The 12,758-nt window shown below is 43.2% G+C and overlaps 1 protein-coding gene across 1 annotated transcript; it reads right to left on the reverse strand.

Moving 5' to 3' along the window:
- Positions 1-1,548: 1,548 nt before the first annotated feature.
- On the reverse strand, positions 1,549-8,059 carry CCDC70 (coiled-coil domain containing 70). The gene is made up of 2 exons (XM_046028217.1): positions 8,005-8,059; positions 1,549-2,297 (listed from the first exon to the last, which is right to left on the reverse strand). Exon 2 carries the CDS (start codon positions 2,248-2,250, stop codon positions 1,549-1,551), a length of 702 nt encoding a protein of 233 aa, XP_045884173.1. The 5' UTR covers positions 2,251-2,297; positions 8,005-8,059.
- Positions 8,060-12,758: the final 4,699 nt, after the last annotated feature.

Genomic DNA, 12,758 nt, shown 5'->3' on the forward strand with positions numbered 1-12,758 from the left:
CATCGGGGGCTGAGGAGGCAAGGCAGGGTGTGTGAGAAAGGAGGAAGCTGCTCCCACAGCCCTGGCCCTGACTGCTGACAGTCAGAGGTCTTGCCCGAAACCTGAACATTCCCAGAGTGATACAGAGCCACAGAGGCCTGGCTGCTCCTGGAATGAGCCCATTCTTCTCCTATTATGAGCATTTGCTCAGCACACCTAGGGGCACCCTGTCTTCTCCTCTCCCAGTCTCTCCACTGCCAGCCCACACCGTAGTGTAATTCCACAGTGTTATAAGGCTCATCCAAGCCCTGATGCCATTATTGGCATCTAAAGCCACATTGCAGGACCTAGGGCTGTCATTAGAAAAGGAACGGGCCAAGAGGCAGACCCTTCCATTTGCTACTTGACTGCCCTTATGTAGTCACTTTGCTTTCTGAGGTGTCTGTTTCCACATCTGTGCAATGGGTTGATGTGCTTTTCCTGCCAACTCACAGAGTTATGGTGATGACTACATGAGTTGGTGAGTGTGTAAGTGCTTGTCAAGTAGGAAGGGAGGCACAAAGGCAAGGTAAGTAGATGTGTTAATAACAATGAGGGTCAGGCCTCAGAAAGGGGAGGGCGGATGTTTCTTACTGTCGGATGTTTCTTACTGGACATTTCTTACTGTCCACTCTCCAGTCCTTTCTGTACCAATGCCCATATAGACCATCTAGACCCAGAAGAGAAGTTGGGTGTTTAAGTTGCTGACCACATTAGTGTACATTCATTTAATTGTTATAGGCCAGGGGCATTTTAATTTTAAAAGAATGGAAAGAGAGAAACTTAAAGAAATTGATAATGCAGTGACACGTGTGTGAACGGGAACACACGGTGGCAGGGGGACTGTCCTACAGGATGCACGTGAACTTCATCATCAGGGAAGGGGGATGCTTTGGGGGCGGTGCTTTAGAGCCTTGGCCTTATGCCACGCCCCTTTCTCCCGCCACAGAGAAGGGGGTGGTTGAGAAGTTTGGGGCAACAATAAGAGCAACAGGACCATTAGGGGATCCCCCCCTTGTATTCTAAATGGGTCACAGGGGAGCAAGAGGCGCAGGTGAGTTGTTTGAGAGCACTGTGGCCTTCTCTGAAAAGCCGTGAGCGCACTCCAGGTCTCTGAGACTGTTCAGAGTGGAAAAGAAATGGTTGTCCCCCAGCGTGACAGCAGTGTGGGTGGCTCAGCTGCTCTCTGTCCCTGTCCGTCTCTAGCTGGAGTTGTCTGAGCCCCTCTTTTCCCCCATTCTGACTTCCAAAGAGAGCCTCAGGGTCTCTGTTCATGGACACTCACATGCGGGGCTCAGGGGGAAGCGCGCGGAACCGAGCTGTGTGCAGACAGCGGTACAGCCTGGCGGGTGGGAAAATGAAGCCGGCCCTATTGAAGAAGTGGTTTTTCCAAACCTCTCGCCAGGACTTTATTAGATCTTTTGAAGCAAGGAGACCAACAAGCGCATATTTTCTCCCACACATGGGGTCATCCTGGACTTGAATCCCAATCCAGCAGAGCCTGGACCCTGTGGCCCTTGTTTCTGGGGCTCAAGCTCTGCGTCGGGAGAAGGCTGGTGGTTGTGGCCCTCCATCGACGTCACGGTGCCTGTCTTCGGGTATCTGCTCCTCGGCAATATGGCCACCACCTTCTACCCAGAATGCTTTCTCCTCCTCCCAGAGGGCATTCTCTTCCTCCCAGAGGGACTTTTTATCCTCCCACAGGGCCTTCTCCTCCTCAAGAAGAGCTCTTTCCTCTACCCACAGGGCTTTCTCTTCCTCCCACAGGGCCTTGTCCTCCTGAAGAAGGTTCCGCTCTCTTTCCCATAAGGCATTGTCCTCTCTCCAAAAGGCCTTATCCTCCTTCCAAAAGGTACGGTACTTTTTCCAAAAGGTTTTCTCTTCTTCTCGGAAAGATCTTTCCATTTCCCAGAAGGTTTTTTCCTCCTTCCAGAAGGTTTTCTCCTCTTCCCAGAAAGGTCGCTCTTCTTCCCAAAAACCTAAGATCTGACCCCGGAAAGCACGGATCTTGCCTCGGAAATTCCACATCTCTTCCCTGAAGTCTTCTATTTTCTCGCGAAAAATTTTCATCTCTTCCCGAAAAGCCTTTTCCTCCTGCAGTTTATAGATTAGTTTCTTCTGGCGAATGTTGGGTGAGGAGCCCACCATTGACCGGAAGCATGCAAGCCCCATCCATTTGCTCACCTTGAAGGGAAACATCTTCTTAGTCAGCCAGAATAGTGGGGTGGCCATGATGGAGGACAGGGCCGTTGGCCAAGTCCAGGTCAGCTGGTCAAACCCTGTGGGGGCACCACAAAAACATGTTCATGAGTATCACATGCCAGAGAACAAGCCTCTGGGTCTGTATTTTCTGTATTACCTGTTTCTCTCTTTGTCCCATCAGCTGTGTTTGTGAGAGCCAAGATTTGGTAGACAAACATGCTGGGAGGGTCATGGCTTTGGGCTGAAGAGGCAGTTAATATATTCAAGCTCAAGGCTGCTAAAATCACAGAGTCTCAGCCAACAAGGACAGGGGTTCTCAACAAGGGCACCAGAACACACTAGTATGTTGTGCTCACTTAAGGGGTGTGTTTTTTTGCTTTTAAATAATAAAGTACTGCAACCCCCAGATGACTTACTTTTGTTAAAACAACCAGAATTCATTTATTTTTTTAAAGACTTTATTTATTTGTCAGAGAGAGAGAAAGAACACAAGCAGGCTGACTGACAGACCGAGGCAGAGGGAGAAGCAGACTCCCCAATGAGCAAGGAGCCCGATATGGGACTCAATCTCAGGACCCTGGGATCATGACCTGAGCCAAAGGCAGCGGCTTAACCAACTGAACCATCCAGGCGTCCACCCGAATTCATTTAAAGTAGTGTCATTCTCACTTGGGGATTGCTCATAATGCCACATATGTGAATATCCTGTCACAGGTCACCCGGAAAACAGAGCATGAGACCCACTGACTTAGAGGGGACCGTTTTAGTAGAAAAGTCTTTTTGGGGACCAGAGGCTCAAAACAATAAGTTGAGAGACAATGCCACATGTTGGCAAGGATATGGAAAAGAGAAGCTCTCACAATGGGGAATAACCCTGCACTCTAGGGAAGACATTTTATGACCCAGAAGCTCCACTTCCAGATATGTACCCGGAGGAAACATAAATCGTGACCAGGAAACACGTGACTCAGGAAACAGTCTGAGCAGCTTTGTTCAGGGAAGCTCAACACTGCAAACAATCCAATGACCATGACAATAGAACGGAATTTTAAAATGGTAGTCTGTTACCACACTGGAGAGCATAGCTATGTGAAACAATGTGGGTGAATCTTATGTTGAAAGAACCAGGATCAAAGGATTTCAAAAAATTAAGTTCCCAAAAAGGCAAAACTAAACTCTGTTGTTTATGGACGCATACGTAGGCGATAACACAAAAAGGCACAGCAAGGAAGTGAGTCCCATGATTCGAGATAGTGGTTAGTTGTAGGGGGGAGGGTGTGGTGGGAGGTGTGATTCTAAGGGTGGCGACCAGATGAGGATGTGAGGGGGGCTTCTGAGGGGCTTGCAGTCTTCTGTTTCTTGACATGGGTGATGGTTGCATGTGTGTTCATTAGAAAAATGTGCTAAGCTCTATGTATATACTTTATGTACTCCAGTTAGTGTATTGTATTTCACGATAAAATATAAGCTAGGGGAAAAGGAAGGAAGGAAGGGAAAGAAAGAAGAAAGACAAGAAAGGAAAAGATCAGAACAGAACAGGGAGAGGGAAAGGGAAACATTGCCATATATCTGAGGTATCAGGTATCAGAACTCTCCACTGACATTCCAGTAACTGCCAAGGTGGGTCAAGGGATGACAGAAAGGGTTAGACATTGGAGAATGGGTAGAAGCAGGGAAGACAAGGAGGGCGTGCCCCTGGTGAGGCCATCGATTTCCATTTTGAGCTTTCTGGAAGCAGCTGCCAGGGTGGGCCTCAGTCAGTGGCCCTGGGGGAGCACCACGCAATGGAGAATTTCTGGTCTTTCTCCTTTTTCCATTTTCTGACTTGGGAGGAGAGAGTGGAGGGAGAAGGAAGGACACAGCTGGGGTATGTGTGTGTGTGCGTCTTTAAGAGAGACAGTGGCTCCACTGTGGGCAGCTGGTGGCACCGCCATATCCACCCGGCCACAAAGCAGAGACCTGGAGCTCACCCCGACTCCTTCCTCTTCCTCACCAGACTTTGAATCCATCACCAACCCTCCCGGTTAACATTTCTTGAAACCACGGCCCCTGCTTCATCTCCTTGACCACAACTGGTTGAGGCCAGGACACCTCCCACCATCTCTTGTCGCTCTGGGATTGATCTTCCCCTTCCATCCGCCCCAGGGGTGTTTCTAAAACACGTCACATCACACCTGCTCACAAAGCTCTGAAGAGCCCACCCCCCCCAGCCCAATCCAACACCCTGATAAGATGCCCACTGTCTCCAAAGCTAAGTTTCAGTAATAATAGACTAAATCCGGTTCTCTGGACAAGACCTGCAGTTTCTTGCCTCCAAGCCAAGGAACCTGCTGCCTCCTCCATATTCTCCCATTGTTGGCACCGTCCCCTCTGAAAGCTACTTGGACCCTCCAGGGAGCCTGGGTGGTGCAGCTGGTTACACATCCGTCCGACTCTTGGTTTCAGCTCAGGTCGTGATCTCAGGGTCGTGAGTTCCAGCCCGGCATCAGGCTCTGTGCTCAGCAGGGAGTTTGCTTGAGATTCTCCCTCTCCCTCTACCCCTCCCCACCATGCTCTCCCTCTCTCCCTCTCAGATAAATAATAAATAAATAAATCTTAAAAAAAAAAAGCTACCTCCAGCTGAAGTCAATCACCACCTCTTCCATTGTACTGCGTCTACCCAGTCCCCTGATTTACTTGTCGCATTTGGTTGAAATCAGGTGTGGGTGTGCCTTGTTGCCATCCCTGTAACCCAGTATCTTATATGAAGCTGTGGATATAAGAGGTAATTAATAAAAATGTTGGTTGACTTGAACTGAATTTCATTGAATTTTGGAATTTTGATTTTCTATGTTTTATTATGGTTATTTGTCTTATTTATGTTACTGTCGATATCTCGAGGTGGGAAAAAGTGCCTCCTTCTTCAAGTGCCTACATTTACTGCTTTCCTTTACGAGAACACAAAGCAGGCCCTCAACAAGTGTTTGTTGAACTGGTTTAGGAAACTCTGTGGGCAAAGCGTCAGGGTCAGCTGGAGTCCAGGCCCGCAGTCAACCGCAATCAGCTTTCTAATTACAATGTCAGGAACAACACCGACTACACGCACATTCATTCAGCCCTTTGATGCTGGGCACTTTACCAGCATTATCTGTTTAATCCTGTTAACCATACCTTGAGACCCGCACCTTGATTAACCTCATTACATAACTCAAGCTTGAGCAAGTTAAAAACCCATTCAAACAATTAAGTAGGTGAGTCAAGATTCTGTTAGTAAGTGCTAGGAGTGCATTACACGGTCAAACAATACTGTTTGTAAACACCATCGGGCTCGTATTTTCACTAGAAAGATGTGTGTGTGTGTAAGAGTGACAGCATTTGTATCAAGCCCTTAACTTACTGATAGCAACTTAATGAAAACATTTAGCAACTTGGTCACTAATTTTAAATGAACCTCTTTTCTCCTCACGCAATTCTACTGCTGGAGGAAACTATGCTGACTCCCACCCTAAAAAGCAAATCAAAGAAGATGGAATGTTACCACTGAAGAAAATAACTATATTTTTCAATAAACAAAGAAACAACACTCACAAAAGTCTACTTTCATACGTGGAACCTGTCTGTTCCCAATCCGCAACAAAACAAAACCAACCAACCAACCAACAAAAAACCATTTTGGGGCAGGCTTCTGACTTTCTTCTGAAATGTTTCCTGGACCTATCCCAACACCAAAAGTAACCACCTTCCAAAATTACACCAAAGCTTTATTTCTTACTCCTTGGGTAATGTTCGCACTAACTAGAACCCTCACGGAATCAGATTGATAAATTCCCTTCTCCTTTTGGCCTGAGATACCAACAGTTGCCTAAGTCCACATTTCTCTTGTCCAGTTTCTTCCAAGCTCTTCTTCTCTGGCTCTTTCCGTGCCCATAAGCGTTTGCTGCTCTAACACTGGTTGTTGTTCTTGGCGGGCTTTCCTTTCCTTTCCTTTCCAATAGTTCAGGGCTGTGCTCCATGAACAGTGTGGGCATTCATGAGGAGAGAGCCCCTCAAAGCTGGGTGGAGAAGTCAGTTCCGGAGGGCTGGCTCAGTCCATGCAGTCACTCGAGAAAAAAATCTACAAATCACAGGTCCGTGAGCACTAAGTGTTCACTCTACCTGCTTTTCCCCTCGAGTCTGAGTGCCTGCTTGGCAACAGCAGGAGAAATCTGCTTATGGCACTTGCTGACAAGAAATAAATGTATTATAAGGCAAGTATTCAAGGACTGCCCCTTGTTGCCCCAGGATCTGGGTTCCTACGTGTGGAGAAACAGAGGCCCACGGGCTGAAGCTTCTTCAGCTTCCAGCACCCCGTCTTGGCATCCACATCTGGGTTAACGCTCTCCTCTGGGCTCCTGGCCAAAGCCGGGCCCTCCCCACCCCCCATCTCCTCACAACCCAGTGGGAACATTATTTCCTCAGCAATCCCTCATTCCTGGGCCTTCCCCATCTCTCTCTCTCTCTCTCTATGCTCATTCTGGCCTCTGGGCACACAAACACACCTCAGTCCCTCTCATCTTCAAATGACCACCCAACTGCCCGACCCTAGAATCCGCTAACTCTCTGTACCCGTTTGGTAGCCCTCTCCTCCTTGAAGAGTCTTCTCAAAGAGCAGCTGCCTATCACTGTCCAGCACTTCTGAATTGCATGTATGCCTCATCCCCCAGTCATCTGTCTTTTGCCTCCTTACGCCACTGAAATTGTATTTGTCAAAATCATGAGTGACTTGCTAGTTGCTTAGTCCTTTGTCCTCACTGGCTTCTGGGTAGCATTTGACATTAGTCCTTTTTGAAGCTCCTTCCCCATGGCTTCTATAACACCAGGCCATCCTGCTCTGGTCCCACCTCCTAGACCGCTCTTTCCCCATCTCTTCGTGGCCTCCTTTTCCCAATGGAATGTGCTTTATCCTCAGAAGGCAGTACCCACACCTCATGGAGCTCTTACAGAGAATGAATTGGGTATGTCAAGTACCTAGCCCAGTACCTGGCCCATAGTAGGGGCTCAATAAATAGAAAGCCATTTTTTGCTGTATCTCTCAGCCACCTTCCCTGATGCCTAGGCTCTAGCCTCAAACATGGCAAGGTTTCCTCAGTTCTCCGCCATGCTGTTCTCTCTCCCTGGATAGCCTTTGCCTAACCCCACTTCCCTTCCCCCAGCCAACTCTTCAGGACTCGGTCACCTCCCCTAACAGCCTCTCCTGACACCCCTGTCTCCACCAAGTTAAGACTGAGCAGATGCCCCTCTTGTCCCACTAGGAACACTCCGTCTCACATCTCTGTGTCCGGTATCCAGTAAAATGACAGGTACGTAATACATGTTCAGTAAATGACAACTGAACGAAGGGGAGTCTCTGGGTTAGAATGCTAGGGAAAAATTCATTTGCAAGTTTTTCTCATGACGACTTAAATTATCTTTGAAGAAGAGATAAATGAAGCGTGATATCAAATACATAGAAGCGTATATAGATATAAAGCCAAAGATAAAACTGTAAAGGTGCACCTACAGAGATATAAAAACACGAATCAAAGAAACAGCCTCATCTTCAGTATAGTACTTTAGGACAAGAACATAGTTTTAAGGAAAACATTATGGATAACTCTATGCTTCAAGCCACTACTCTCCAATCTAAAGCCAACAGTTACTTACTACTTAGCTGTTTCCCAAGTGGGCAAGTACCGTAGCCCTCAGAGGGCAGGCAACCATTGTTACATCACAGACCCCCTAACGCTGTTTGCAGTGACCCCTCTGCCCCTCTCAGTCCTGACTCACAGGGTAGGGAGGGCCAGGATGGGTAGGAGACTTTAAGGAGTAGAGAGAGAAAAACTTGCCCACCTTCCATCTTTGACTTCACCAGTAGGGTGGCTGTTGATGACTCACAAACGATTGTTACCTCACATTCTACCTGGATGGTGTCCAGGAGCAGGCTTCTGGAAAACCATGTTGTGGTTGTGGTTTTGTAGGTGATGAATCCTTTCTCACCTACAAAGTGAGGGGCTGCTCTTGAGATGCTGTCTTTGGCTTTTGACAGTTTGACTGTGATGCACCGGCTCATGCTCTCTTTGAGTTTATACTACCTGTGATTTGTTGAGCTTCTTGGAGATGCAGATTTGATGCAGTTTTTCCTCAAGTATGAGAAGTTTTTGGCCATGATCTCTTCAAATATTTTTTCTTCCGCTTTCTTTATTCTTCTTTTAGGATTCCTTTTATATGTAAGTTAGTAGCTTGAGGGTATCCTACAGGTCTCTGGGGCTCTGTCCATTTTCTTCATTCTTTTTTCCAAATTTCTATTGTTTAGACGGGATAATCTCAATTGATCTGTCTGTGCTCATGTAGGGAGTTTACGATTCTGCCTTAGCCTTCAGTTCCTTGCTTGTGCAAGACCTCAAGGTCAGCTAGAGGTGAAGGATTATGAGGCATGTACACAGTCACATATGTGTGACCTTCTCGATTCCCATAAATTATATGTTAGAATTTTTCAGTGTCTCCATGTTATTCCCCAGTTTTTCCTTTTAGGTTATTTCTCAGCTTCTTTTTAGCTCCAACTGGTAACACTGCCTCAGGAAACTGAGATATTAAAAACTGCCACTATATTTTTTTGGCAAATGCCCCGAGGTTAGGGCTATTTGTACAAAATTAGCATTGACTTAGGTCAAACACAGACAAGTCCTGTGGATGGAGCTTTTCAGTGAACTGTCAGACAGGTCAAATAGTAATGATTCTTTGGAGAAGGGGATTTTGGGGACTCCAAACCCAACCTTTTCCCTTACATGGCCATTCTAGAAGTCCTAGTCATTGGCTTTAATCATCATTCTTTTCTAATATATATTCTGAAGACTATCCGTTTCCCTATAGATACACTTACTTGATCTCACATGTTTTGATATGTCACATTTTAACTATCCTTTAGTTAAACTATTTTCTGATATCCAGTGTAATTTCTTCTTTGACCCACTGGCTATGTGTAAGTATGTTATTTAATTTCCAAATATGCGGGGATTTCCAATTACCTTTTTGCTATTGATTTCTAGCTCAATTCCACTCTAATCTATGACTGTACAAAGCATATGGTTTGTATACTTTGTATCATTTCAATTATTTCAATTTAAGACTCACTTTATGACCCTGCATCTATTAAATTTTGATAAATGTTTCATGTTCACTCGAAAATAATTGGCGTTCTTCAGTTGTTTGTTGCTATGTTCTCTTTCTATATGAATTAGGTTAAGTTTTTAACCATGTTCAAATCTTCTATATCTTTGTTGATTTCTATGACTGTTCTGTCAGTTACCGAAAGGATATACGTACAGATCTATTTCTCCAGATCTATTTCTCTCGTCTAGTTCTGTCAGTTTTTGCTTTATATACTTTGAGGTTAGGTTATTGGGTATACCCATATTTACAATTATTGTATTTTCTTAACATACTAACTTTTATCTTTATGAAATATCCCTCTTTATATTTGGTAAGGCTTCTTTAAGTTCTACTTTGATATTAGTATAGATACATCACCTTTCTTTCATGTTGGCATGGTGTATCTTTTCTATCTTTCCATTTCAACTTTTCTGTGACCTTGTATTTAAAGGGTAGTTCTTGTGACTAGCATATAATCGAGTTTTGTGTTTTCCACTCTGAAACAATTTGTCATCTCATTGGGATATCATTTTATATTCACATTTAACATAATACTGATGATGTATGTTTTGATTTGGCTCTGTCATCTTATCACATTTTCCAGACACACTTATTCAACATTTTTTTCTTTCTGATTAATTTATTATTCCATTTCCCTTTATTATTTCAGTAGTCATATATTCTTTTAGTAATTATCCTAAAGCTTAAAATAGGCATCCTTGAACAACTAAAGTATAATATACATTTTCACCTTGATCACATTACTGATAATGCTAGAATCTTAGAAGATTTTAGCCCCATTTCCATCCCTCCCTCTCATCATCTACATTTTGTTGTCATGAATTTTTTTTTAAAGATTTTATTTATTTATTTGACAGGCAGAGATCACAAGTAGGCAGAGAGGCAGGCAAAGAGAGAGAGAGGAAGAAGTAGGCTTCCGCTAAGCAGAGAGCCCACTTCGGGGCTCGATCCCAGGACCCTGGGATCATGACCTGAGCTGAAGACAGAGGCTTTAACCCACTGAGCTAACAGGCACACCTGTTGTCATGAATTTTGATTCTACATATATTTAAGACTCCAGAAGACTTTACTATTACTGTTTTGTAAAGCCAATGTTTATAATTACCATATTTTTATCCTTTCTGGTGCTCTTCACTTTCTGCTACATCTCTATGCCTCTCTTTGAGATCATTTTCTTTTGCTCCCCAAAATCATACCCTTTAGGTTTCCTTTATTATGGGTCATGCGGTGACTTCTCTCAGTGCTTATTTGTTGCAAATACTTTTATTGTGCCTTCATTTTTTATATCACCCAATAGATTTTATTCATAAAATACCTTACTTAACATGTTTCTATTGCGATGTAAACAAATGTTCTTCCATTTTTTTGGTCTTCGCAGTATTGAGTAATTCATGGTAATAGGATATCAAAACAGTGTGAGAAATGAATTTTTAATCTCTGTAAACATACTGGTGACAAAATCAGCATTTGTCTCTGATGAATTTGTATTATCATGACATTGGTTCTAAGTTTTTAATAGAGAAAAAGAAAATGTACTTTGGGGCTACCCAACATTGAAATTCTAAAATCAGTAACTTTGGGTTTTTTTCAGAAATGCAATCCTTTATGATCCCATCTGTCTTCATTTTCAAAGCATATTTCCGCTGGCTAGAGAATTCCAGGTTAGTTGTTATTCTGGCTTTCACTGTTCTGTTGAGAAGTTAGCGTTAATTTAATTGTCGCTTTTTTAGAAAAGTAGTATGTTTTTTTTGTTTTTAGCTGCTATTAAGACTTTGCCTTTTATCTTCAACAGTCTTATTTTGTGTGATTAAATATATTTTAGTTTGTATTTGTCATACTTGGAATTTAAAACATATCCATGGCTTAATGATTTTTACAATTTTGGGGACATTCTTGGCCACGTTTCTTCAAATATATCTTCTCAATTTCTTCTCTTTTCCATTTCCAATACATATATGTTAAACATTTTCACTGGGTTCCTTATATTTTTTATGTTCTTTTCTATATTCTCCGGTTTTGTTTTTGTTTTTTGTTTTTGTCTTTGTGGTTTAGTCTGTGCATTTTCTACTGCCCTATATTCCAGATCATTATTGTGTTTTCAGCTGTGTTTAATCTGCTGTTTAACTTATCCATTCACTCTTTACTTTTATTTATTGGATATTATTCAGGTCTGGAATATCCATGTGATTATTTCACATAGTTTTCTGTTTTTTTTTGTGTCAAGTTTATTCATCTTGATTTTTAATTCCATGAACATATTAATAATAGTTCAAAATATATATCTTATTATTTAAGAAACCTGGATCTTCTGTGGATTTCTTTGCATTGTCTGTTTTCCCTCTTGGTTGTCTGTCAAAACTGGTTTTCTTATGTGACTGGTTACTTTTATTGGTGTTATCTTTTTCCAGAGGTACTTATTTATTGCTTCTAATAGACAGAGAGGCTAAAAGCTGATTAACTGAATCCAGTCAGAAGTTGCTATGATTCTAAAACCAGGCCTTAATTAACCCTGTGAGATATGCTTCTCCAGTTGACCCTTCCTCCAGAAAATACGTCCGTGATGTTTTCCAGTACCTCTCCCCTCTGATAGGTTCTTGACTCTAATTTTATCCTCTAAACATTTTCATATTGATGAAACCTCCACTCATACTTTCCAGCGTTTCATTGACTGCTTTCACTTTTGGAATCGGCTTCAAACATCACTCACCTCTGCTGACTTGATTCCTTATTCAGATCTTGGTCTAAAAAATTCTCCCTGACTAGATATTTCTGAGATGTCCAGTATTTCTACTTGTTCCCAGCAGGATATGTTGTCTCAAACAACCTAGTCAGCCACTGCCCAGTACAAGACTCATATGGGGGCTTACAGCCAAAAGAATGAAATGATGTTACTCAAAATTGTTGACCTAGCCAAAAGGCCCAAAGTAGATGCAAATGAATTTATCATATAATTGATATCGCTAGCATCGATTGATCATTAATTATGTGCCCAGTTGCAGTTCTGTGTGCTTTTACATGTATTTTCTCACAACAAATTAATAAAGTAGATAGTATTGCTACTTCCATTTTACAGATGAAGACATGCATGGAGAAGTTAAGAAACTCGCCTAAAATCACACAGGAGTAGAGCCCATATTTGAACCTGGGCAGTTTTTTCGGAAAACATACCTCTCTGACACAGAAGATTGCTGTGATAAGGGAGGCAACAGGTAGTCTGAGTCCTGATGAGCATTGTAGCTGGGGAGTCAGAAAGGAATCAATAGCTACAAGAAATGTTTCAAAGAAAGACTCATTAGGTGATCAAAAGAGTTGCATGGGATGAAGATGGAGGAAGTATGGGCAAGGCTAAGGTGCCTGGCTTCCATGCCTAG

The sequence above is a fragment of the Meles meles genome, chromosome 14 (assembly GCF_922984935.1).
Source record: "Meles meles chromosome 14, mMelMel3.1 paternal haplotype, whole genome shotgun sequence".
Taxonomy (NCBI): domain Eukaryota; kingdom Metazoa; phylum Chordata; class Mammalia; order Carnivora; family Mustelidae; genus Meles; species Meles meles.